Source organism: Podarcis tiliguerta, assembly GCF_965153285.1.
Source record: "Podarcis tiliguerta genome assembly, chromosome: 13".
Taxonomy (NCBI): Eukaryota; Metazoa; Chordata; class Lepidosauria; order Squamata; family Lacertidae; genus Podarcis; species Podarcis tiliguerta.
The window spans coordinates 10654125-10679941 of record NC_139546.1 but is presented as its reverse complement, the minus strand read 5'-3'; the positions used below and the strand labels follow the sequence as shown (position 1 = coordinate 10679941).

Here is a 25817-nt window from a genome sequence, read left to right as displayed (position 1 = left end):
GGACGCGTCTCAGGCCCGGGAGGAGCAGGGGCCTGGGGCCGGAGCCGCCATGCCGCGGGAGATCATCACTCTGCAGCTGGGACAATGCGGCAACCAAAGTAAGGCCGGGATGCGAGAGGGGAGGTCTATGGAAAAGCGCGCAGGGCGGGGGAGGGAGGCGTGGGGACAGCGAAGGTTCCAGAGGGGCGGGGCCTGGCGTTGGCCGCGTTCTGTTGGGGCGGGGCCGGAAAAGTGTTGAGGACTAGGCGCTTGAGTTGAAGATTTGGAAGGTTGGCCAAGGGCCGTCTAGTCCAGCCCCTCTGCAATGCAGGAATAATAATAATAATAATAATAATAATAATTGCTATTGTTATTTATTTCTTTATACCCCACCCATCGGGACGCGGGTGGCACTGTGGGTCAAACCACAGAGCCTAGCTCTTGCCGATCAGAAGATCGGTGGTTCGAATCCCCGCACCCCGTGATTGGGTGAGCTCCCATTGCTCGGTCCCAGCTCCTGCCAACCTAGCAGTTCGAAAGCACGTCAAAGTGCAAGTAGATAAATAGGTACCGCTATGGCGGGAAGGTAAACGGCATTTCCTTGTGCTGCTCTGGGTCGCCAGAAGCGGCTTAGTCATGCTGGCCACATGACCTGGAAGCTGTACGCCGGCTCCCTTGGCCAATAAAGCGAGATGAGCGCCACAACCCCAGAGTCGGTCACGGCTGAACCTAATGGTCAGGGGTCCCTTTACCTTTACCCCACCCATCTGGCTGGATTTCCCCAGCCACTCTGGGCGGCTTCCAACAAAATATTAAAAATACAATAAAACATCAGACATTAAAAACTTCCCTAAACAGGGCTGCCTTCAGATGTGTTCTAAAATTCAGATAGTTGCTTATTTCCTTGACATCTGGTGGGAGGGCATTTCACAGGGCGGGTGCCACTACTGAGAAGGCCCTCTGCCTGGTTCCCTGTAGCTTCGCTTTTTGCAGGGAGGGAACCGCCCGAAGGCCCTCGGAGCTGGACCTCAGTGTCCAGGCTGAACAATGGGGGTGGAGACGCCCCTTCAGGTACACTTTTGCCTGACATGGGGCTCAAACTCACGACCCCTGAGATTAAGGGTCTCCTGCTGTACCGTATATTTATTTAAAACCACGTCTTTCCTCCTGAACAGGGACTCGAGGCGGCTTACAGATAAAATCAAGAACAGCCTGAACACAGAGCAGCCGTAGGGGTGGGGGGACGGGGAAGAGGAAACACAAATCATTAAAATAAAGTATTGCTCGAATTAAACCTATATGTACAAATCTATTAAAGCCACACCAATAATTACAAGGAAATAAACAGCATGGCACCTGCCATTTCATTAGAAGGGAGAATGTAGTGGGGCTGGGAATGGAGGAAAGGAGAGCCGGTAAAAAACATCGCAGGGGCTGAGTCTCTGACTCTTTTGTGTTGCCAAGGCCTCTAGTCCCTGTGGAATTAATTGGGGGGGGGGGGCGGACTGGCACTGTGATGAATACCTCAGGCTTCTTGCCTCCTGTCTGAGGACCATTTTTGCACCAAAGACAATGCATATTTCTTTCTTTATTAAATTTATAAAGGTATGCAACTCACTCTTTCTCCTCTGCAGCCCCCCTCCCCATGCAGGCTAGTTTTTGGGTTTTTTAAAGCAAGTTGGTAACTTCATGGGCTTATTTTCATGGGCTAGTATTGTATCGTCAAAATTCTGTGGGGCAGGGAATGCAGCTGCCACTGCGCACGCATTATTTCCCCCTGTAGCAGGAACCCCCCCCCCCATCATTCAGTTTGTACAAACTTCACACACACTCACACTCACACACTACATACGCTACACTTCTGTTATAAATTCATAGAAAATCAACCATACATCGGATTTGCACTGTTCCACTTTTATTTTACTCCATGAAGGAAAGACTACAAAATGGGGAAGGTTTGATACAGGGTGCCATAACCCCTTCACCATCCCAGCACATCCACAGAAGCCCTGCCCAGTTGCTATGTCAACCCTGATGATCCCAGACAGAAGACAATCAAGATCACAAAGAACTTGCATATGGGAGTGGATTCAGCACAGACTGGAACAAAGGACAATGATCAGATCTTCCCTCAGAGGGCAGGAAACTGCAAACTCCCCTCTGTCACCTGGAAAGTACTCATGGGGAGAGGGAAAGGGGGAACCAGCCAGGTGACAGGACATTCAGGTTACCACCACAACTCCTCCCTCAACCCCTCCTTTCTGTAATGTATGCATGATGTTTCTGGGGGTGGGCTTGACCTACAGGATGGGAATTTCAAAAGTTTTTATAAGGTCTTGCACACCATTGTTCTGGGTCTTTCCTCTCTCCTGCGAGTGAGGGGAACACCCTGCTGCAACAGTTCAATAAAGGCCAAGCCTACAGGCTGCTGATTTGCTCCAATTTACTCTGGTTGGTGTCTTTACTTTTTGTCCAAGGGAGCCCTCGGATTTTTCCGGTAACACCCCTTAGTAGTAGGGTGATGTCTTTACCTTCCTTTGTACTTGATGGCAAGGCAGGGTATAAATAAATTGTTGTTGTTGTTGTTGTTGTTGTTGTTGTTATTATTATCACCTTTATGCTTTCGTTCCTGTTGCAGTTGGCTTTGAATTCTGGAAGCAGCTCTGCGCAGAGCATGGCATCAGCCCCGAGGGCATTGTGGAGGAGTTTGCCACCGAAGGCACGGACCGAAAAGATGTCTTCTTCTACCAGGTACAATAGGCTTCTGTTCCCTCTGCTTTGTGGATTCTGAGGGGAGGTAGCCTCCCTCTGATTCTGCAGTGAACAAAATGTGCTACTACCAGTGGGAACTGGACATAGCAACCAAGAGTAATGTGAAAGGATAAGTGTCATAGCAAGCAGGCAGAATAGCTAGTACTGTAGTAGTAGTAGTAGTAGTAGTAGTAATAATAATAATAATAATAATAATAATAATAATTTATTCATATAAAGGTAAAGGTAAAGGTACCCCTGCCCGTACGGGCCAGTCTTGACAGACTCTAGGGTTGTGCGCCCATCTCACTCAAAGAGGCCAAGGGCCAGCGCTGTCCGAAGACACTTCCGGGTCACGTGGCCAGCATGACATCGCTGCTCTGGCGAGCCAGAGCCGCACACGGGACGCCGTTTACCTTCCCGCTAGTAAGCGGTCCCTATTTATCTACTTGCACCCGAGAGTGCTTTCAAACTGCTAGGTTGGCAGGCGCTGGGACCGAACAGCGGGAGCGCACCCCGCCACGGGGATTCGAACCGCCGACCTTTCGATCGGCAAGCCCTAGGCACTGAGGCTTTAACCCACAGCGCCACCCGCGTCCCGGGTGAATTTATTCATATACCTCCCCTCTTATTGGGTTGCCCCAGCCACTCTGGGCGGCTTCCATTAGAACACAGTAAGACATCAAACATTAAAAACTTCCCTATACAGGGCTGCCTTCAGATGTCTTCTAAAAGTCAGTTGTTTATTTCCTTGGCATCTGATGGCAGGCTACTCCATAGGGCGGGCGCCACTACCGAGAAGGCCCTCTGCCTGGTTCCCTGTAGCCTCACTTCTTGCAATGAGGGAACCACCAGAAGGCCCTCAAAGCTGAACCTCAGTGGCTGGGCTGAGCGATGGGGGTAGAGATGCTCCCTCAGGTATACTGAGCCGAGGCCGTATAATATCTAGGCAGATAAACCAAGTGGTTATTATGCCTGTACATTGCATATGTTTGAATACAGTGGTACCTCGGGTTACAGACGCTTCAGGTTACAGACTCCGGTAACCCAGAAATATTACCTTGGGTTAAGAACTTTGCTTCAGGATGAGAACAGAAATTGCGTGGCGGCAGCGGGAGGCCCCATTAGCTAAAGTGGTACCACAGAGCCTAGGACTTGCTGATCAGAAGGTCGGCAGTTCGAATCCCCGCAACGGGGTGAGCTCCCGTTGCTCAGTCCTAGCTCCTGCCCACCTAGCAGTTCTAAAGCACGTCAAAGTGCAAGTAGATAAATAGGTACTGCTGTGGCGGGAAGGTAAACGGCATTTCTGTGCGCTGCTCTGGTTCACCAGAAGCGACTTAGTCATGCTGGCCACATGACCCAGAAGCTGTATGCCGGCTCCCTCGGCCAATAAAGTGAGATGAGCGCCGCAACCCCAGAGTCAGTCACGACTGGACCTAATGGTCAGGGGTCCCTTTACCTTTACCTTTACCTTTACCTTTATACCATACAGAAACAATTACCAAGAGAAATTAATGTGAAATAGAACAAGGGAACGAACAAAATACGTAAAGCCTGAATAAGTAGGATAGAATTATCAGGTTAAGAACGGACCTCCAGTTCTTAACCCGAGGTACCACTGTACATTTATTTTGTTGAAATATGAAACCATTTGTATAAAAAAGACAAAATAACAGCAACTGGTAAGGCGCACCCACTATGCCCTCTTGTGGCTATTCTCACTATCTATGTGTGGCACTCATTTTAAGATTACAGGTCTGCCGGCAGAAAATTCCTGGAAGGGGCAGAGTGCTTTTTTTGGTGCTGTTGTCCTTTTGGTTCAAGGTGCTTGCGTTTCCTGTTAACAGGCAGACGATGAACACTATATCCCGCGAGCTGTCCTCCTAGACCTGGAGCCACGAGTGATCCATTCCATCCTGAACTCTCCATATGCCAACCTGTACAACCCAGAAAACATATACCTGTCTGAGCATGGCGGCGGGGCCGGGAATAACTGGGCCAGTGGCTTTTCACAGGTGAGAAGGTCACGGAACTGGGGGCTGAGAAGCCTTGGTTCCTTTTGTTTTCTTTTGTTTCGTTTCAGATGATCTTTATTGAATTTTTAGTTACATACTGTACATACACATACATTATATTTCACATTTGTTCTTGCTCTCCCGAGCTGACTTCCCTCCTTCCTTCTTCTGGCTTTTTTGTGTCCTCTTTGACTTTTTGCATTGTCTTTGTCCATTTTCCACAAGATTGTTCTTCTTCATTTTTTCCATTAAATGTCCGTAAACAAATACCGTATTTTTCACCCTATAGGACGCACTTTTCCCCCTCCAAAAATGAAGGGGAAATGTGTGTGTGTCCTATGGGGCGAATGCAGGCTTTCGCTGAAGCCTGGAGAGTGAGAGGCGTCGGTGTACACCAACCCCTCTCGCTCTCCAGGCTTCAGGAGAGCCACAGCGCCAGCCCCACAAGGTCGGGGGACAGCGGGGAGGCGGAACGCCGCCATCCCGCTGTCTCCCGATATGGTTTGGAGGCTGACGGCGGGGAGACGCGTGCTTCTCCCCGCCGCCAGCCCCGCAAGCTCCGGGGACAGCTGGGAGGCGCAGCGCGTCTTCCCGTTGTCCCCTGACCTGGTCTGCAGGCGGGCGGCAGGGAGAAGAGCGCTTCTCCCCGCTGCCGGCCCCACAAGCGCCTGGGGGGGGGGAATAATTTTTTTTCCTTTATTTCCCCCCCAAAAAACTTGGTGCGTCCTATGGGCCGGTGTGTCCTATGGGGCGAAAAAAACAGTAAATCTTTCTATATATACAAATTTTTGCCGTCTGTCTATATTCATTTACAAATATTGTTCAGTAATAATCCTAATATACATTTTTAATTCATTTTGATATTATTATCCAGTAAATTTCTTGTATTTTCCCGTTATGAGATATTCTTTTAATTCTACTGGTTTCCCTATTTCACATCATCTTCTCTCTATATAACATGATTTCCCCCCATTCTTTTTGATATGTTTCATCCCCCTGATGTCAAATTTTTTCTGTTAATTTGGCTATTTCTGCGTACTCCATAACCTTGTACTGCCATTCTTCTATTGTAGGCAATTTTTGCTGTTTCCATACCTGGTTATTGCTGGCTCAGGTATGGAAACAGCCTTGGTTCCTTTTGAAGAGGGGCAAAGATACCCCCTTCAAAATAGCAACATGTCTCATAGGTTTTAACTGCTTGAATGGAAGATATAACCAGCAGTAGGGTTTAGTTTCATAGTTTTCTAATTTTCTATCGGCTTAAAAAGTCAAATGGAGGATAAATATTTGGCTTGGTTTTGCGATTCTTTCCTCAGGGAGAAAAGATCCATGAAGATATATTTGACATTATCGACAGAGAAGCTGACGGCAGTGACAGCTTAGAGGTAAGAGAAACCTTAAGAAGCAAGGAGGGAAGGAATGGCTTCAGGACTGTCCAAAACACAGCTAGGGCTGGCATTTTGCTGTTCCAGGGAGGCTGGACTGTTTTCCTAGACTTTTCTGTTGGAAGCAGCTGTTTCTTTCCAGATGGATTCCAGTCCCTTTGTTCCGAATCTTTAGCAGGGATATACAGTGGTACCCCGCAAGACGAATGCCTCGGAAGACGAAAAACCCGCTAGACGAAAGGGTTTTTCGTTTTCTGAGGTGCTTCGCAAGACGGATTTTTCTAAGGGCTTGCTTCGCTAGACGAAACAGCCCTGCCTCTCCTGTCATGGCGACGGTCACTGCACGCACGCACGCTCGCTTCCCCGCTCCTCCGGCTCCCTCCCACCTTCCTGCTGACGGCTCCTCCGGCTCCCTCCCACCTTCCAGCCGACCTTCCGACATTCCAGCTGCCTCGCGCCGCTGCCCACCGCCCTCCGCGCTCCCCTCAGAGAGCCGTTGCCGCCAGCAGCCAGCGTTGCAGCCAGAGTCGCGCTCCTGAGCCCCGCCGCCCTCCAGCAGCCACGTCGCGCGGTGGCCACAAGGCGCGGGTGAGTCCAAGGACCGGCTGCGGCAGCTGCTCTGCTTCTCCCCACCCCTCCCCGCCGTGGTGCTTCGCAAGACGAAAAAACTCGCTCTACGAAAAAACTCACGGAACGAATTAATTTCATCTTGCGAGGCACCACTGTACTGCTTTTGTCCCTCTTTGAGGCCTTTTCCTGCATGCTTGTTCCAAAATAGCTCAATGGTTCTCCACCTCCACCCCGTGTGTTTTGCTCTTCAAAAACAAACTTCTACTCACGTACAGGCAGGCTAAATTTGGCTGTCTTTTAATCCACATCACTAAATAATTGCATTGTTGTTTTTTGTTTAAATTCTGCCTTTCTTCCAAAGAGCACAAGCTGAGATATGTGGTTGTGGCTTTCTTCACTATCCCCTTTTTTTTATTCTCGCAACAACCATGCGACCCACGTTAGGCTGAGTGGTGGAGATAACTGCTCAAAGAAGATCACCTAGTCAGGTTTGTGGCAGAGATTTGTGACTGACTCTCGCATTCTTCCCCCCTCCTTTGTTTAGCTCAAAGGAGCTACAGAGGTAGGTGGCCAATTGAAGGAGTGGCTCAAGGAAAATATGTTTTAACACCCTGTGGCGATCACACAGGGCCCCCGGACGTTTGACGGTCTATTGACCCTGTGCCACCATTGTGATTGCTTTCTTCTCTGCCACCACCCTGTTTCTCACGGGGACAACGGAGTCCAGACAGTTGTTAACATTAACAAATAATCAAGTTTATTTGTAAATGCAGGAACAAGCGTATGGTTTCAGTTTATTTTTCTCTTGTCAGTTTCTTAATCTTGGTTCCTAACAACTCCATACTGGTTATTCCAACTATCTGTCTGACTCCACCTAACAATTCCTCTCACTCTCTCACAATACAACTCTTCCAACCCACTACTAATCCACCCTCTTCCTTCTCCAACACCCAAGCCTCAACTCCCAACTGACAAACCTCAACACCCAAGCCTCAACTGACTTTCAAAACCTCCCACTCTAACTTTTACTCCCCCCTTGCATTCTCACTGGCCAATCACATCACACCCATTTTAACCCTTTTCTTATGACCCACCTAGGAGGCAAACGCCAAACACCCCCCGCCAATTTTTCCTTATCTACCGTATTTTTCGCCCTATACAACACACTTTTCCCCCTCCAAAAATGAAGGGGAAATGTGTGTGCGTCCTATGGGGCGAATGCAGGCTTCAGGAGAGCCGCAGCGCCAGCCCCACAAGATCGGGGGACAGCGTGGAGGCGGAGCGCATCTTCCCCCTGTCCCCGGACCTGAACTGAAGGCGGGCGGCGGGGAGAAGAGCGCTTCTCCCCGCTGCCTGCCCCGCAAGCTCCGGGGACAGCTGGGAGGCGCAGCGCATCTTCCCGCTGTCCCCGGACCTGGTCTGAAGGCGGGCTGCGGGGAGAAGAGCGCTTCTCCCCACTCCCGGCCCCACAAGCGCCTGGGGGGGGAAATAAATTTTTTTTCTTTATTTCCCCCCCGAAAAACATGGTGCGTCCTATGGGCCGGTGCGTCCTATGGGGCAAAAAATACGGTAAATTGCAGCTCACCCCCAGCTAATAGTTTGCACTTTGGGGGAGGACGTAAAGATACCGTTCAGGTTTATGTGTGCCTTACCCCATTGGGCAAGTAGCAGCTTGGGAATAGACGAAGCTGTTCAAATGTGGGAAACGGTGAAAAGTAAAGCATTAAAAACCCTCTCACTGACAACTGAACTACAGGCATACCTTGGGTTACAGCCGCTTCGGGTTGTGTTTTTCGGGTTACGGACTGCCAAAACCTGGAAGTACCAGAACGGGTTACTTCCGGGTTTCGGCGGCCACGCATGCGCAGAAGCGCTAAATCGCGCTTTGCACATGGGCAGAAGTGCCGAATCGCAACCCGCATGTGCGCAGATGCACTGCTGCAGGTTGCGGACGCTGCGAGTTGCGAATGTGCGTACTGCACGGATCACATTTGCAACCTGAGCATCCACTGTATTAAGAAAAACCTGCAGATGAGCTCCTAGCATCTGGCTAGACCTCAGTCCACCCCTTTGACTACCACAGCCAGCGCTGAAATAATAATAGTAGTAGTAATAATAATAATAATAATAATAATAATAATAATAATATATATAATTTATTTGTACCCTGCCCATCTGGCTGGGTTTCCCCAGCCACTCTGGGCAGTTCACAATAGAATATAAAAAACACGGTAAAAGATCAAACATTAAAAACTTCCCTAAACAGGGCTGCCTTCAGATGTCTTCTAAAAGTCAGATAGTTGTTTATTTCCTTAACATCTGATGGGAGGGTGTTCCACGGGGAAGGCACCACCACCAAGAAGGCCCTCTGCCTGGTTCCCTATGACTTCACTTCTCACAGTGAGGGGACCTCCAGAAGGCCCTTGGAGTTGGACCTCAGTGTCCAGGCTGAATGATGCGAGTGGAGACGCTCCTTCAGGTACATTGGGCTGAAGCCATTTAGAGCTCTAAAGGTCAGCACCAACACTTTGAATTGTGCTCGGAAACGTACCGGGAGCCAACGTAGCTCTTTCAGGACCGGTGTTATGTGGTCTCGGCAGTCACTCCCAGTCACCAGTCTAGCTGCCACATTCTGGATTAGTTGTAGTTTCCAGGTCACCTTCAAAGGAAGCCCCACGTAGAGCTGCCTTAGGAGGGACAGAGCCTGCTTGGTAGAAGGTAAAAACAGCAGACTGGTAAAACTACGGTTGGTGATGTTTCTGGCCTTGTATACAAGGCTGCACCAGCTCTCGCAAACAGCTGTGTGTCACTCTTGCTCGTAGGGAGAAACACTTTTACAAAAATTCTTTTTAACTTCCCCAGATCCCTTTCATTTTAATCCACTAGGTTACTCTTGCTTTTCCGCTGGCAGCTGCAACGAGGCATGACCTTGTTGGCAGTCAGCCTGGCAGACCTCAGCAGCAGCCGCTCTCTCTGGGCTCCTCCCTCCAGAGGAGTTCAGACTTTTGCTCGGCTGCTGCTTCTAGGTACAGACTTACACCTTGGGGATTTGTCTGTCTCCGGCTGCTTGCGTGCCACTGACACTAGTAAAACGAGAGAGACGCTTTTCTGCTTCGCAGTCAAGGATGGCAGTTCTTTTCAATGCGACACCTTGTTACTTCCTTTAGCTATCAGGGTCCAATCCGTGGCCTGGTTAGCTTCTGCCTGGGACTTGTCCTTTTGGAAATCCTCCAGGTATACTGCTTTGAATCCCTTAAAAGGTAAAGGTACCCCTGCGCTCATCTCACTCTAAAGGCCGAGAGCCAGCGCTGTCCGCAGACACTTCCGGGTCACGTGGCCAGCGTGACAAGCTGCATCTGGCGAGCCAGCGCAGCACACGGAAACGCCGTTTACCTTCCCGCTAGTAAGCGGTCCCTATTTATCTACTTGCACCCAAGGATGCTTTCGAACTGCTAGGTTGGCAGGCGCTGGGACCGAGCAACGGGAGCGCACCCCGCCGCGGGGATTCGAACCGCCGACCTGATGATCGGCAAGTCCTAGGCGCTGAGGCTTTAACCCACAGCGCCACCCGCGTCCCTTAGGAAGATAGAAACTGTTGCTATTCCCTCTCATGCCAAGCTTGAGTGATCAGGTGTCTTGACACAGGGCTGTCCAAAAACAAGCTAGTGTTTTCTGCTTGTATGAGATTCCACTAGGCACACATGCATTGCCTTGTAGATTAAAGGAAGAAAAGTTGTTGTTGTTGTTTTAAAGCAGCTCAATTAGGCTCAGTAAATTTCTGGAATTAAGGGAAAGTTAATTCTCTCTCTCTCTCTCTCTCTCTCTCTAATATGGGGAAGTTGATACTGTCTCTCTCTTTCCATCTCTCCCTCCCTCTCTCTTTCTCTCCATATTCAGTGGTACCTTGGTTCTCAAACTTAATCCATTCCGGAAGTCAAAACCTGCCAAGGAGTCCAGTTCATTTTGGTGTCTTTTTAGATAATTTGTAAAAAGTTCCCATTCTTCCTTAAAGTCACTGTTGTCCTTCTCTCGCAGTTTGTATGTCAATTTAGCCAATTCTGCATAACTCATCATTTTTTTCTTGCCACTGTTCTTTCGTTGGGATTTCCTCATTCTTTCATCCTTGTGCTAACAAGACTCTTGCCACTGTTGTAGCGTACATAAATAAATTCTTTGTTTTTCTACTAACCTGTAAGTTATAAGTCTGCATTCTGAATTGAAAACAGGTTTCAAGGTCCTTTTCTTCTCTTGACTCCCCAACAGATTTATGTAATCCACTCTGTTTTTTCAGGCAACATTGAGGAACATGTTACAATTTGGGTTAGGGGACAGGGGTGCGGCAAATCTCCTGGGGTGTTTGAGCTGCAGATGTTGTGTTGTTCTTAAATTTATCTGTCGTCTATCTCGAGAAGACTCAAGCCGGCTTGTAGAAATACAAAGTATGCAAAAGGTTAACAAAAAAACTAACAAACCCCAAAGTAGCCGTTTATCCATACAATATCGAAACAATTGATCTCCGCTAAAAATAATCCTAAGGTCAACATCGACGCAGTGGACAGATCAGTTGGAATTAAAAACGAATAAAAGCAGGAAATCCCATACAAACAAACGCAGGGGAAGGTTTTACAATAAAATAAAAGCGGTGAGGGCAAGGAATAAGGTTGCAGCTAAAAAACAAAGGAATCCTTCCATACGGTCCACCGTTTCAGATTTGTTTTTTATTTTATTTTTTAAAATGGCACCAATCAGGACTGAAAAGGTTACAAGACGGTAATGCAGAAAGCAATTGGGCAGCAGCGTTGTCTGAATTTTCATGGAAACTCAATGAACACAGCGTGGCAGTTTTTTTTAAAAAAGGGGCTAGTTCAACCATCCTTCACCTGTTGAGTACAGGTAAAGATAAAGGACTCCTGGATGGTTACGTCCAGTCAAAGGTGACTTTGGGGTTGTGGCACTCATCTTGCTTTCAGACCGAGGGAGCCGGTGTTTGTCCACAGACAGCTTTCCGGATCATGTGGCCAGCAGGACTAAACTTCTTCTGGCGCAACGGGACACTGTGACGGAAACCAGAGCGCACGGAAACGCCATTTGCCTTCCCGCCAGAGCAGTACCTATTTATCTACTTGCACTTTGATGTGCTTTCGAACTGCTAGGTGGGCAGGAGCAGGGACCGAGCAACGGGAGCTCACCCCGTCACAGGGATTCGAACCATCGACCTTCCGATCAGCAAGCCCAAGAGGCTCAGTGGTTTAGACCACAGCACCACCTGCGTCCCTTGTGGAGTACAGACAGTGGCTTCGATTGTCCTTAGCCACAGCCTTTGGCCTGATGGTTGTAATGTGCATTGACATATTTTTTGTTGCACTTCGTTCTTTCCTCCAGGGTTTTGTCCTGTGCCATTCCATCGCCGGTGGGACAGGCTCTGGTCTGGGCTCTTACCTCCTGGAGAGATTAAATGACAGGTGAGCAGTGGCACAAAAAACCCCACACATGCATGGACCCATATGCACACACCACTCGGGGAGCGGTAGGCGATGCAGCCAGGCAGGCTACTTTGGAGAGCCAGCAGCCCAGCGGATGAGTAAGAGGCCCGGCTGACTCAGAGTCAGGCCTGCCCCACCCAGACACCAGCTTGGGCAAGCCTTGGAGCTGGTGAAGTTGTGACTTGAAACGGGGGGAAGAGGCTGAGATCAGCCTGCCAGGAATGTTCTTGAGCTTTCGCTAAAGCAAACCGCATCTCTTTGGCATTGACACGTAGCGATTTGCGAGCCATTATCCTTGCAAGATTTTCAGAAATTGAGAGGAAGGGAACGGAGCCGTTTGTGACGGTGCAGGTACATCGCAGCCTTTACTTTACTCTTGCCCTATGGCCTCGGAAATAGTGCCCCAAGTAAACACTCCTTGGTTGTGGTTATTTTTCATTATGTTTGAAAGTGGCATCTTCTCGGTTTTTGCAAAATATGTGGACTGTGATTTCCCCACACAATTGTAGTACAGTGGCACCTTGGGTTACATACACTTCAGGTTACATACGCTTCAGGTTACAGACTCAGCTAACCCAGAAATAGTACCTCGGGTTAAGAACTTTGTTTCAGGATGAGAACAGAAATCGTGCTCCGGCAGCAGCAGGTGGCCCCATTAGCTAAAGTGGTGCTTCAGGTTAAGAATGGACCTCCGGAACGAATTAAGTACTTAACCTGAGGTACCACTGTAATAATAATAATTTTTATTTATCCCCCGCCCTCCCCAGCCAAGGCCGGGCTCAGGGCGGCTAACAAGCAATATTAAAAACAATACAGCATCAGACATCAAAAACTTCCCTAAACAGGGCCTCCTTCAGTTGTCTTTTAAAAGTAAAATACAGTGGTACCTCGGGTTACATACGCTTCAGGTTACATACGCTTCAGGTTACAGACTTCGCTAACCCAGAAATAGTACCTTGGGTTAATAACTTTGCTTCAGGATGAGAACAGAAATCGTGCTCCAGCGGCGCGGCAGCAGCAGGAGGCCCCATTAGCTAAAGTGGTGCTTCAGGTTAAGAACAGTTTCAGGTTAAGAACGGACCTCCGGAACGAATTAAGTTCTTAACCCGAGGTACCACTGTACTTGAAAAACGACATGTTTGTCCCACTCCATTAAGTCTTCCTCTACCTCTCAGTGGGAAGTACAGCATGCAGGTGACCTTGTGATTACTGTGGAAGACCTGATGGTTGGTATACCACGGGTCTTGGATAAGATTTGTGAGTTTGGATAGGTAGCGGGTTTCAAGTTAAAAAAAAAATTAAAATGAAAATGTTGGTGCAAAATGTGGCAGAACAATATAAAAAAGACCTACAACAAATTACAGAATTGATAACAGAGGAGAACGTGAAATACTTAGGAGTGTGGTTGACAGCTAAGAATATAAATATCTTTAAGGATAACTATACAAATACCTGGAAAGAAATAAAGAAAAATTTGGAGGTATGGGGAAGGTTGAATTTATCTCTGTGGGGGAGGATAGTCATAAAAATGAATGTATTGCCAAGAATGTTCTCTTTGTTCCAATCGATACCCATAATCAGCGGCGCAGGACACTTCAAGGAATGGCAGAAATATGTATCTAAATTTATCTGGCAGGGGAAGAAGCCAAGAATAAAGTATAAATTGTTAATGGACTCTGGCAGGAGTCAGTAAGATACCCCGCGATGCTCATCACCCCAACATCTGACTAGGCCTCAGCCCAGTAGCACATCTAATCTCCTAAAATGGTTCCCGGGTCGTCCTGCACACCCTGGCGCCGTGGCCACCGAAACGAGTCCTGCAAAAGCACAAAGAGATACAGGATGTTTGTCTTTACTGAAGCGGCCCTCTCCCTCCTCGCAGGTACCCCAAGAAGCTGGTGCAGACATACTCGGTCTTTCCCAACCAAGATGAGATGAGCGATGTGGTTGTTCAGCCATATAACTCTCTCCTGACCCTCAAGCGGCTGACACAGAATGCCGACTGTGTGGTAAGGGGTGCAAAATTGGGGGTGCCATGGGGGGTGGGGAAAGCAAAACTCCCTTCCTTCCTTCTCTTGCCTCCCCCCAGGTCTCAATAGTAGAGCTGAGAAGCATAACACCCTATTCTTAAAAACAGTGGTACCTTGGTTCTCGAATTTAATCCGTTCCAGGAATCCGTTCGACTCCCGAAATGGTTTGAAAACCAGTCAATCGGAAGCTGCGTCGGATGTTCAGCTTCCGAAAAGCGTTCGCAAACCGGAACACTCACTTCCGGGTTTGCTGCGTTCAGGACCCGATTTGTTAGGGAGCCAAGCCGTTTGACAACCAAGGTACCAATGTTTATGGAGAGATGGACCACGGGAACAATTTCCGTAGAGTTGGTTGGTATTTTTTTAAGGTTTCGCTGGTCGTACGGCAACACAGTCAGAGTCAGGGAGCTTCTGGGTGTTTCCTGAGCTTCCGTTGTTGTTTTATACGTTGTTCCCTAGTACCTCCATGTCGGTTAACCCTGTAATGTGGCTGAGAATTCAGCTGAGAGCAGTCAAGAAACAAATGGGGATGTGGGGTGGAATTGGAACATTGTGTTGTCCATTACATCTGAAGGAGCGTCTCCACTCCCATCGTTCTACCTGGACACTGAGGTCCAGCGCTGAGGGCCTTCTGGTGGTTCCCTCACTGCGAGAAGCCAAGCTACAGGGAACCAAGCAGCGGGCCTTCTCGGTGGTGCCACCTGCCCTGTGGAATGCCCTTCCACCAGATGTCAAAGAGAACAACAACTATCAGACTTTTAGAAGCACCTGAAGGCAGCCCTGTTTAGGGAAGCTTTTAATGTTTGATGTATTACTGTATTTTAATATTTGGTTGGAAGCCGCCCAGAGTGGCTGGGGAAGCCCAACCAGATGGGCGGGGGTATAAAAAATAAATTATTATTATTGTTATTAAGCGGGCAGAGGGATGCCCTCCCTCTCCGCATGTACTCATCCTTTGCTTCTTAACCCCTGCCTCCCCTTTGATAGGTGGTTCTAGACAACACAGCCCTGAACCGCATTGCGACTGACAGACTGCATATCCAGAATCCCACCTTTTCCCAAATTAACCAGCTGGTGAGTAAGCAGGGATGATGGGAGAAGAAGATGTTGTCCCCACCCCCAAGCCCCTGAAGAAGGAAGGTTGGGGTTTAAGGTGATGTCAAAATATAGGACGGGGCATTTAAATCTGTTGTTTACTATACCTTTGGTTCTGTAGGCGCTTTTTAAAATGGTAACTGTATGCCACTTTAAAGAAAAATGTGCTTATGAAAAGTTGCACATAATGTTTTCAGGCAAATAAAAGTGTGGGCTTCTAGTGAACTTGACCCAAATGACATTTTTGCCTCACCCTATTCACTCGCTGTGGGTAAAACCTCAGTGCCTAGGACTTGCCGATCGCATGGTCGGCGGTTTGAATTCCCGCGGCGGGGTGAGCTCCCGTCGTTCGGTCCCTGCTCCTGCCCACCTAGCAGTTCGAAAGCACCCCTAAGTGCAAGTAGATAAATAGGTACCGCTTTATAGCGGGAAGGTAAACGGCGTTTCCGTGTGCGGCTCTGGCTCGCCAGATGCAGCTTGTCACGCTGGCCACGTGACCCGGAAGTGTCTTCGGACAGTGCTGGCTCCCGGCCTCTTAAGCGAGATGAGCATGCAACCCCAGAGTCGGACACGACTGGCCCGTACGGGCAGGGGTACCTTTACCTTTATTCACTCGCTAGAAATAAGCAAACTCCTCTTTTTCAGATTTCAGCGTTGAGCATATCTGGTTTGCTAGCTATTGTTTTTTCTCATGTTCTTTGCAAGTTTGAGTATTTGGGTCTTTTTAGTGGCTTGTGTTGGGTTGTGTGTAGTTAATTGAAGAGTGCTATTACATCCTGCAAGATTAATAGCCTTATTCCAGAGATGAGAGCCCTGTAGAAGACTTAACCTGGTTCTCATATCTCCAAGCCCAACATTTGCATCCCAGGGAAGGCTAACGACTACGTTTTGGTTCCATTTATTTTCTAAACTTGGAAGTACCGTATTTTTCGCTCCATAAGACGCACCAGACCATAAGGCGCACCTAGTTTTGGGAGGAGGAAAACAAGAAAAAATTATTCTGAGTCCCAGAAGCCAGAACAGCAAGAGGGATCTGGCTTCTGGGATACCGTGTGGCTGTTCTGGCTTCTGGGATAACCGTGCCAAGCCTTCCCCTGCCCGAAGAGGCTGCACACGGCTAAGGCAGAAGCCAGGACAGGCCCCTTCAGCGAAGCTGGAGAAGGAACAGAAGTCCTTTCTGTTCCTCCTCTGGCTTCACATGACAGGCGCGCCGCTGAAGGGGCGCTGCGCAGTTCTCCCTCTCTGTACAGCGCCTCTCCTGTGAAGGAGAGAACTGCGCAGCGCCCTTTCAGCGAAGCTGGATTAGGAACAGAAGGAGACCCTTCTGTTCCTCCTCCGGCCTTCGGGTTCCAAAGAACGTCCGCAAACCGGAACACCCACGTCCAGGTTTGCGGCGTTCAGGAACCAAAACGTCCGAGTACCAAAGCGTTCAGGATCCAAGGTAGGAATGTGTTCTCCTTTTGGTGTTGGCAAAAAGTCTTGCCCTGGCTTACGGTTTTGGTTTTGCTTCCTTGGCTAGGTCTCCACCATCATGTCTGCCAGCACCACCACGTTGCGCTACCCGGGCTACATGAACAATGACTTGATCGGGCTGATCGCCTCTCTGATTCCCACTCCCAGATTGCACTTCCTGATCACGGGCTACACTCCTCTCACCACAGACCAGGCTGTAAGTGCTTTCCTGCCTCTGCTCCTAAGCATGGGAGTTCTCATGCTTGTTCCATTACTGGCTCTTGGCCCCCCTCTGCACCCTCAAAGGGTCTGAGAAGAGACCGCCTTCAGTCTCCTGCCCTCCTGTTTTAACGCCCAGCCATTGCACATCCTAGGAACTGTGCAGTCAGAATGTGTCCAGTCTATGGTTGCAATGATTATAATGGTGTTAGAGGCCTGCGGGCAGTGCTTTTTTTCTAAAACAATGCTTAGGGGTACTTTCATTTGACAAACTGGAACGTGTCCAGAGGAGGGCAACCAAAATGGTCAAAGGCCTGGAAATGATGCCTTATGAGGAACGGCTAAGGGAGGTGGGCATGTTTAGCCTGGAGAAGAGGAGGTTAAGGGGTGATGTGATAGCCATGTTCAAATATATAAAAGGATGTCACATAGAGGAGGGAGAAAGATTGTTTTCTGCTGCTCCAGAGAAGCGGACACGGAGCAATGGATCCAAACTACAAGAAAGAAGATTCCACCTAAACATTAGGAAGAACTTCCTGACAGTAAGAGCTGTTTGACAGTGGAATTTGCCGCCAAGGAGTGTGGTGGAGTCTCCTTCTTTGGAGGTCTTTAAGCAGAGGCTTGACAACCATATGTCCGGAGTGCTCTGATGGTGTTTCCTGCTTGGCAGGGGGTTGGACTCGATGGCCCTTGTGGTCTCTTCCAACTCTATGATTCTATGATTCATTTTGACTCAAGAAAATCACCATTTTCTAGTTCAAATCGGGGGACATACCGTATTTTTCGCTCTATAAGACACACTTTCCCCCTCCTAAATAGTAAGGGGAAATGTGTGTGCATCTTATGGAGCGAATGCAGGCTGCGCAGCTATCCCAGAAGCCAGAACAGCTAGAGGGAGCCTTCATCCCCATGCCCTGTGGAGGCTTCGCGGGGCTATCCAAAAGCCAGAACAAGGAGGGAGAAGGGCAGCCCATCACCTCGTGGCTCATGAAAGGGAGAGCTGAGCAGAGCCTGGGATGCATACACGCTCTGCTCAGCGCTTCCTTTAAAGAATTTTTTTTCTTGCATTCCCCCTCTAAAAACTAGGTGCGTCTTATGGAGCGAAAAATACGGTAAATACAGTAAATGGACAAAAGCACAAAGAACATGCATTGCCTCCTGTCAGGGAACTGCCATCGGAGCCAGAAGGAGAGGGAGGGCTCCAGAGGGATTCCGGAGAGCGTCCCGGGAGGGAGAGAAGCAGCACATCTTCTGGGGAAGAAAATCAGCGTAGCACCAGTGGAGGAGGGGGGCAGATGGGGGAATCGGCGAGGTGGCTCCAAGACTCCTCGCCGGGGACCAGCGGGGAGAGCACGGGTCCTCCGATGCCCACACCCTCCTTGCGCAGAAGGCTTCCGCGCAGGGAGAGTAGGCGGAGACTAGGCGTCAAAGAACTTTTATGCTGGAAGAAGTTCAAGAAATGCCCACTGACGGATTCTGCCAGCGATTGAGACAGCCACGGGCGAGTGGCTGTCCAGACAGAAAGGGTTCACTCAGGCAACCCACCCAGGTGTGGCGCCGATTTACGCACGAGCAACCCCTAGAACCATTACATCTCCTATTACACAGCTGTCAGCTCCCAGTAACCTCCACATTGGCATGAGGTTTTGTGCACAAATATCTTCCCGAAACTGACCCATCGCTGTTCTAGATTCCGACTCCTACTTCACACATTAAATGCTCGCTTCCGTCTGAGACTCAGGAAACACCGTGACAGGGAATGAGGCCGCCATCGGAGGTGGCAACAGAACTGACGATTCACGTGCTACAGAAGAAACTAATATTTTTTTGGGGAAATTTTTAGTTTCTTCTCCCGTTAGATCACAAAATGTTTAGGGGTATGTGTCCCCCTGTGTCCTCCCCAGAGAAAACCGCTGCCTGCAGGTGCGCAGAAACGAAAAGGAAGGGTAATACCTGAGGCCGACCCCTGGGCATGGTTGGCCAATTGGTGTTAAAGAAGGATAGAACTTTCTTTATGTACGCTACAACAGCAGCAAGAATACTCATCGCGAAGTATTGGAAGACACAAGAACTACCCACCTTGGAAGAATGGCAGATGAAGGTGATGGACTATATGGAATTGGCGGAAATGACTGGCAGAATCCGAAACCAGGGAGAAGAGTTGGTGGAGGAAGATTGGAAGAAATTTAAAGACTACTTACAGAAATATTACAAAATTAATGAATGTTAGAATGATGTTGGACTGAGATTAAGGGGTTTTTAGTAACAACAGTATGAAGGAATAGGGAGAAATGGAATGTTAACAGATGAAAAGCTAAGGGCATAACATATTAAGATTCGGATAAGGATAAGGCAGTGGGAAAGGATTTGCTGAATAAATAATTGAACTGGAATACAAAGAGAGGAGGTGTGGGGAGGTCCGGGAAGTAAGCAAAGGCAAGATATATCATGAAAATTGAATTGTTTTTTAATTGTTTTTCTTTATTATTTTTGTATTTTATTTTTTTCTTATGTGAAAATCTTAATAAAATATTATATATAAAAAAAGAAAACCGCTGCCTGCAGGTGCGCAGAAACGAAAAGGAAGGGTAATACCTGAGGCTGACCCCTTTGGCAGCACTCCCACCCTGCTAAATACAGATGTTTTCTCCCCTTTTCACCTCTTCCCTCGCAAGCAGCAGGAGAAGATGCAGAAGGGCAGATCGCAGAGGCTGGCGGTTCAGAAAAGGGTATCCAATGCATGGTGTGGGTGTGACGCCTTCAGTGTGTGAGAGAGCTCTCTCACTCCCTATTTTCTTAACCTTGATCTGTGGATACAGGGTTTGACCTGGCAGCTGGTCTTTCTGTTTCTATCTCTGTCACTTAAGGGAAGCCAGGGTGGCCCAAGAAGGTGAATCTGCTCCCCCAAATATCAGAAAAACTCGCTCTGCGTGGGGCTGCCCTTGAGACTGACCCAGAAACTCCAGCGGGTGCAGAATGCCGCGGCGAGACTCCTTACGGGGTCCTCGCTGCAAGATCACAGTCACCCGGTGCTATACCAGCTGCACTGGCTCCCGGTGGAGTACAGGATCAGGTTTAAGGTGCTGTTTTAACCTTTAAAGCCCTATACGGCCTAGGACCCTCGTACCTACGGGACCGCCTCTCCTGGTATGTCCCGCAGAGGAACTTACGGTCTTCAAACAAGAACATCCTGAAGGTCCCAGGCCACAGAGAGATTAGGCTGGCCTCAACTAGAACCAGGCTTTTTCGGCTGTGGCTCCAATCTGGTGGAACGCTCTGTCACAAGAGACTAGGGCCCTGCGGGACTTGACATCTTTCCACAGGGCCTGCAAGGCATAGCTGTTCCACCAGGCCTTTGGCCAGGGCACAGCCTGACTCCCTCCTTTGGCAATCTTCACTGAACTTTAGTCTAATAGTTGGCATCAATTTGAGTTGAATTAATATTAATGAAATGATTTTAGAATGTTGTATTATTTTGTTGTTGTTAGCCACCCTGAGCCCGGCTTCGGCTGGGGAGGGCGGGATATAAATAAAAATCATCATCATTATTATTATTATTATTAAAAGAGGTGTTGTATGAGGCGTGTTAACTAAAGCTGGGAGGCTGAAACATTTTCCTTCCGAATGGTCTTGGAACCTAGGGGTGATTCTTCTGTAATGTCTCAGGATAGCCTCTTAGTGAAGACACTTCCTGAAATGGATAATTCTTCCCAGCTGTGATGATCCACTCTCTGTGTGCGGCATGAACATTTCATTTTTCCTACCAATACTGACCTCTCTACCAATACTGGCCTATACTGACCTCTCCTCCCCCCCCCCCCCGCAGGTGGCCAGTGTCCGCAAAACCACCGTCCTTGACGTGATGCGGCGGCTGCTGCAGCCCAAAAACGTCATGGTGTCCATGGGGCGTGACCGGCAGACGAACCATTGCTACATCGCCATCCTTAACATCATCCAGGGGGAAGTGGACCCCACCCAGGTCAGTGGCTAGAGAGAGATCAGCCATAGGAGAGGGACTGTATGGAAGAACCTGCACCAGGGGGGTCACTGCTCATGATGGGCAGTGTCAAGGAAAGCAATCTGAGAACCGCATACCCACATTTGATTCATAAATAAAAAAATAACCCTGCCCATCTGGCTGGGTTTCCCCAGCCACTTTGGGCGGCTTCCAACAAAATATTAAAAACATTAAACTTCACTAAACAGGGCTGCCTTCAGATGTCTTCTAAAAATCAGATAGTTGTTTACTTCCTTGACATCTGACAGGAGGGCGTTCCACAGGGCGGGCGCCACTACCGAGAAGGCCCTCCGCCTGGTTTCCTGTAAGCTCCCTTCTCTCATGGAGGGAACCACCAGAAAGCCCTTGGAGCTGGACCTTAGTGTCCGGGCTGAAGGAAGGGGGTGGAGACACTCCTTCAGGTATACTGGGACGAGGCTGTTTAGGGCTTTAAAGGTCAGCACCAACACTTTGAATTGTGCTTGGAGACGTACTGGGAGCCAGTGTAGCTCTTTCAGGACCAGTGTTATGTGGCCTCGGTGGCTGTTCCCAGTCACCAGTCTAGCTGCCTCATTCTGGATTAGCTGCAGTTTCTGGATCACCTTCAAAGGTAGCCCCACGTAGAGCGCATTGCAGTAGTCCAAGCGGGTGATAACTAGAGCATGCACCAATCTGCGGGCCAGATGGAGCTGGTAGACAGCTGCCCTGGACACAGAATTGTCCTGCGCCTCCATGGGCAGCTGTGAGTCTAAAATGACTCCCAGGCTGCTCACCTGGTCCTTCAGGGGCACAGTTACCCCATTCAGGACCAAAGAAGCCCCCACACCTGCCCACCCCGTCCCCCCAAAAACAGTACTTCTGTCTTGTCAGGATTCAACCTCAATCTGTTAGACGCCATCCATCCTCCAGACACCTCTGCGGTGCCTGTGGAATGCTGCAGAGGTCCTCCACTACTCAAAATATAAAGCGTCCACAGTCTTCCTAGCCTGGATAGCTCAGTTGGTTCAAGCATGGTGCTGAGAATGCCAAGGTCGCAGGTTTGATCCCAGTATGGGGCAGCTGCTTATTTCCATATTACAGGGGGTTGGACTGGATCAGGGGTTTCCCGAACGTGGGTCTCCAGCTGCTTCTGGACTACAACTCCCATCATCCCTTGCTAGCATGGGTAGGGATGATGGGAATTGTAGTCCAAAAACAGCTGGAGACCTAAGTTTGGGAAACCCTGGACTAGGCGATCGTCAGGGTCCCTTCCAACCCTTTCTATGATCCAAAGAGGAAGCAGTCAGGATAGCTCGGTTGGTAGAGCACGGCACGCTTCATCTCAAGGTTGTGGGTTCGAGTTCCGCACTGGGTGAAAAATTGCTGCATTGGAGGGGGTCAGACTAGATGACCCTCGTGGTCCCTTCCAACTCTAGAATTCTATACAGGTCCCTCGGTTTGCACCCTTGAAAATAATCTGCCTTCCTTACAGGTCCACAAGAGCCTGCAGCGGATCCGAGAGAGGAAGCTGGCCAATTTCATTCCCTGGGGCCCAGCCAGCATCCAAGTAGCGCTTTCTAGGAAGTCTCCGTACTTGCCGTCAGCACACCGGGTCAGCGGTCTGATGATGGCCAACCATACCAACATTTCGTCGGTGAGTCTGGGTGCAAGCACGGATGCGGTCATTTACTAAGGGGATTGGCGTTTTCAGGCCTACTAAATATTGCCCTGGCAGCATGCCTGTTACTTCCATCTACTCTCCTGACTAGTAGCTAACGCTGATCACAGTCCAGGAACCGCTTGTAAACTGGATTCAGTTTCCCTTAAGGCTTTTCGTGCTCAAGTTTCATGTTTGTTGAGATATATATAAGAAAAGCAAGGGCCGTAAGATGATAGCTCTCTGAAAGTAAATGTAGGAGAGAAAAGAAAGTCCTGTAAGAGGCTTCTAGTAAAGGGTGGGTGGTTCTGGGTTGTTTGGAAGAGGGTGTTGCTGTGACTGTATGGAGCAATGGGCAGAACTATGGGAGAACTATGGTGCATGCTCTGGTTATCTCCCTCTCGGAATACTGCAATGCGCTCTACGTGGGGCTACCTTTGAAGGTGACCCGGGAACTACAACTAATCCAGAATGCGGCAGCTAGACTGGTGACTGGGAGCAGCCGCCGAGACCATATAACACCGGTCCTGAAAGACCTTCATTGGCTCCCAGTACGTTTCCGAGCACAATTCAAAGTGTTGGTGCTGACCTTTGAAACCCTAAACGGCCTCAGCCCACTAGACCTGAAGGAGCGTCTCCACCTCCATCATTCTGCCCAGACACTGAGGTCCAGCTCCGAGGGCCTTCTGGCGGTTCCGTCACTGCAAGAAGTGAGGTTACAGGGAACCAGGCAGAGGGCCTTCTCGGTGGTGGCGCCCTCCCTGTGGAATGCCCCCCCCCATCAGATGTCAAGGAAATAAACAACTATCTGACTTTTAGAAGACATCTTTAGGGAAGTTTTAAATGTTTGATGTTTTATTAAGTTTTTGTATGTGTGTCGGAAGACGCCAAGAGTGGCTGGGACAACTCAACCAAATGGGTGGGGTATGATGATGATGATGATGATTCTATTAGGATTTAAAAGCCTCCATAGGTAGACCATCTCAAGAGATCCCCAGCCCCTGTTGACAGCTGGTTCGGAAGCTCTAGATGCAGCCAGAGATGGCAGCAGTGAAAAAAATCCTTCCCCGCTGCAACTAAATCTGCAATACATTGTGCAGCAGAGCTCTTTCAAGTGCTGAGAGGCCTAGTTGCATTCTGAGCAGCAGGAGCCATTGGAACTATTAGTAACCCTACTGCACAAAACATACCGTAGTTGTTGGTTTTTTTAAGTCGCTGATTTATTTCAGCTTGGCTCCACCTTGATGCAAAATCTACAGCGCCCTGCCCCCCTGTGGCTTTCTGAGCTGTGTGGTATAGTGGTTAGGAGCAGTGGACTCGTAATCTGGCGAACCGGGTTCGCTTCCCCACTCCTCCACCTGCAGCTGCTGGGTGACCTTGGGCCAGTCACACTTCTCTGAAGTCTCTCAGCCTCACTCACCTCAGAGTGTTTGTTGTGGGGGAGAAAGGGAAAGGAGATTGTTAGCCGCTTTGAGACTCCTTAAAGGTAAAGGGACCCCTGATCATTAGGTCCAGTCGTGGCCGACTCTGGGGTTGCGGCGCTCATCTCGCTTTATTGGCCGAGGGAGCCAATACAGCTTCTTGGCCGAGGGAGCGTACAGCTTCTGGGTCATGTGGCCAGCATGACTATTCCGCTTCTGGCGAACCAGAGCAGCACACGGAAATGCCGTTTACCTTCCCGCCGGAGCGGTACCTATTTATCTACTTGCACTGGTGTGCTTTCAAACTGCTAGGTTGGCAGGAGCAGGGTCCAAGCAACAGGAGCTCACCCCATCGCGGGGATTTGAACCACCGACCTTCTGATCGGCATGCCCTAGGCTCTGTGGTTTAACCCACAGCGCCACCCGCGTCCCTCCTTAGGCGATAAAGCGGAATATCAAATCCAGACTCTTCTTCTTTTACCCAGCTCTTTGAACGCACCTGCCAGCAGTACGACAAGCTGCGCAAACGCGAAGCCTTCCTGGAGCAGTTCCGCAAGGAGGACATCTTCAAGGAGAACTTTGACGAGCTCGACGACTCCCGGAAGGTTGTCCAGGAGCTGATAGACGAATACCACGCCGCCACGCGGCCCGACTACATCTCCTGGGGCACACAAGAGCAGTGAGGCATGGGCATCCTTCCGGAAGTGACAAAGATGCCGTCCTTCACCTCCTGTGACCCAGGGCTGGGGCTGTGAGGGTCCCTAAACAGGGGAAGGGATTCTTTGTGTTGTTTTTGGCTCTCCTGTTATAATATCCATCCCTTGTCAAGCTGCAGCCCAATGCTCCCATTCCTGGGCCTGACTGCACCCCCGTTGCCTTAAAAGAACCAGGCTGTCTCCTTGGCATTTTCCCAAGGAGCGAGTCTGGTTAGCAGCATTAGGATAGCTCCTTTTCTTGTTTGTTCCTTTCCGTGTCCCTAAGAAGCTTTTTTCCTCTGCTAAGCGGTTTTCCTGTCGCACGTGTGTTTTATTGAAACTTATTCGATCGCAGGCGGAAATAAGCACCAAAGAGATGCAACGTTTTGAAGTTAACTAGGCATCTGTGTTTCTGTGTATTTTGTGTTACCGTCCCACAGCAGCTGAAAGAAACTGCGCCGTAGCTACACGTAAGAGAGGACACGGGTACCAGATACCAGACTAACAGGCAGAACCTCTATCATAGCATCCGGCTACCTTTTTTTAACAGGGAGGTTCATGCTGATAAAGGGACAGGACCATGGAGACCAGTAGCAGGGATGAAAAAGACATATTCTTTGCTTTTAAAGCTGCTGAACAAAAGAACCCTTTATCCCCTTTTCTTTTGGGTAGCAATGGTATTTGTTTTCTTTTGCTCCAAACAACACAATAGGATTCTCCTCCTATTTCCTACCATGAATTCTTCTAAAAGCTCTTGCATCTTGAGAAAACTGCATTAGCGTGGCTCAACCTGTTGAGGGATGCACTGGTGTAAGGGTGGCTTGGCAGGGGCTGCGTGGGAACTGGGGTGAGATTGGCCCTGCCGCCGCCAAATGAGGCTCCAGGTTGTCTCCCTCTGCTCTGCTCTGCACAGCCCAACCACTGCAGGAGAAACAGGAGCCCACAAATGGATTTGTCATGATGGGCAAGAATTGATGCCTCGTATTTTGCCCTCTTTAAAAACCAATAAATTGCCAGATTAACCTTTTCAGCTGCTGACACTTCCTGACACGCGAGGGAGCGATACATCAAGCTCTTTATTCTTTCTCG

The 25817-nt window shown here is 49.2% G+C and overlaps 1 protein-coding gene across 1 annotated transcript; it reads left to right on the top strand.

Moving 5' to 3' along the window:
* The first annotated feature begins 2 nt into the window (after positions 1-2).
* TUBG1 (tubulin gamma 1) lies at positions 3-25129 on the top strand. Its single transcript, XM_083407859.1, has 11 exons — positions 3-98; positions 2618-2730; positions 4578-4745; positions 6062-6130; positions 12083-12162; positions 14066-14192; positions 15201-15287; positions 16828-16977; positions 20806-20958; positions 22448-22609; positions 24519-25129. The coding sequence occupies exons 1-11, from the start codon at positions 50-52 to the stop codon at positions 24714-24716; spliced, it is 1356 nt and encodes a 451-aa protein (XP_083263985.1). The 5' UTR covers positions 3-49; the 3' UTR covers positions 24717-25129.
* Positions 25130-25817: the final 688 nt, after the last annotated feature.

What these genes read in the sequence shown, in the direction of transcription:
- TUBG1 (XM_083407859.1), top strand. Translation starts at nt 50, where the DNA reads ATGCCGCGGGAGATCATCACTCTGCAGCTGGGACAATGCGGCAACCAA. An exon ending in GGGACAATGCGGCAACCAAA is followed by an intron (nt 99 to 2,617) that starts GTAAGGCCGGGA and finishes TTCCTGTTGCAG; the next exon opens with TTGGCTTTGAATTCTGGAAG. An exon ending in TTTCCCAAATTAACCAGCTG is followed by an intron (nt 15,288 to 16,827) that starts GTGAGTAAGCAG and finishes TTCCTTGGCTAG; the next exon opens with GTCTCCACCATCATGTCTGC.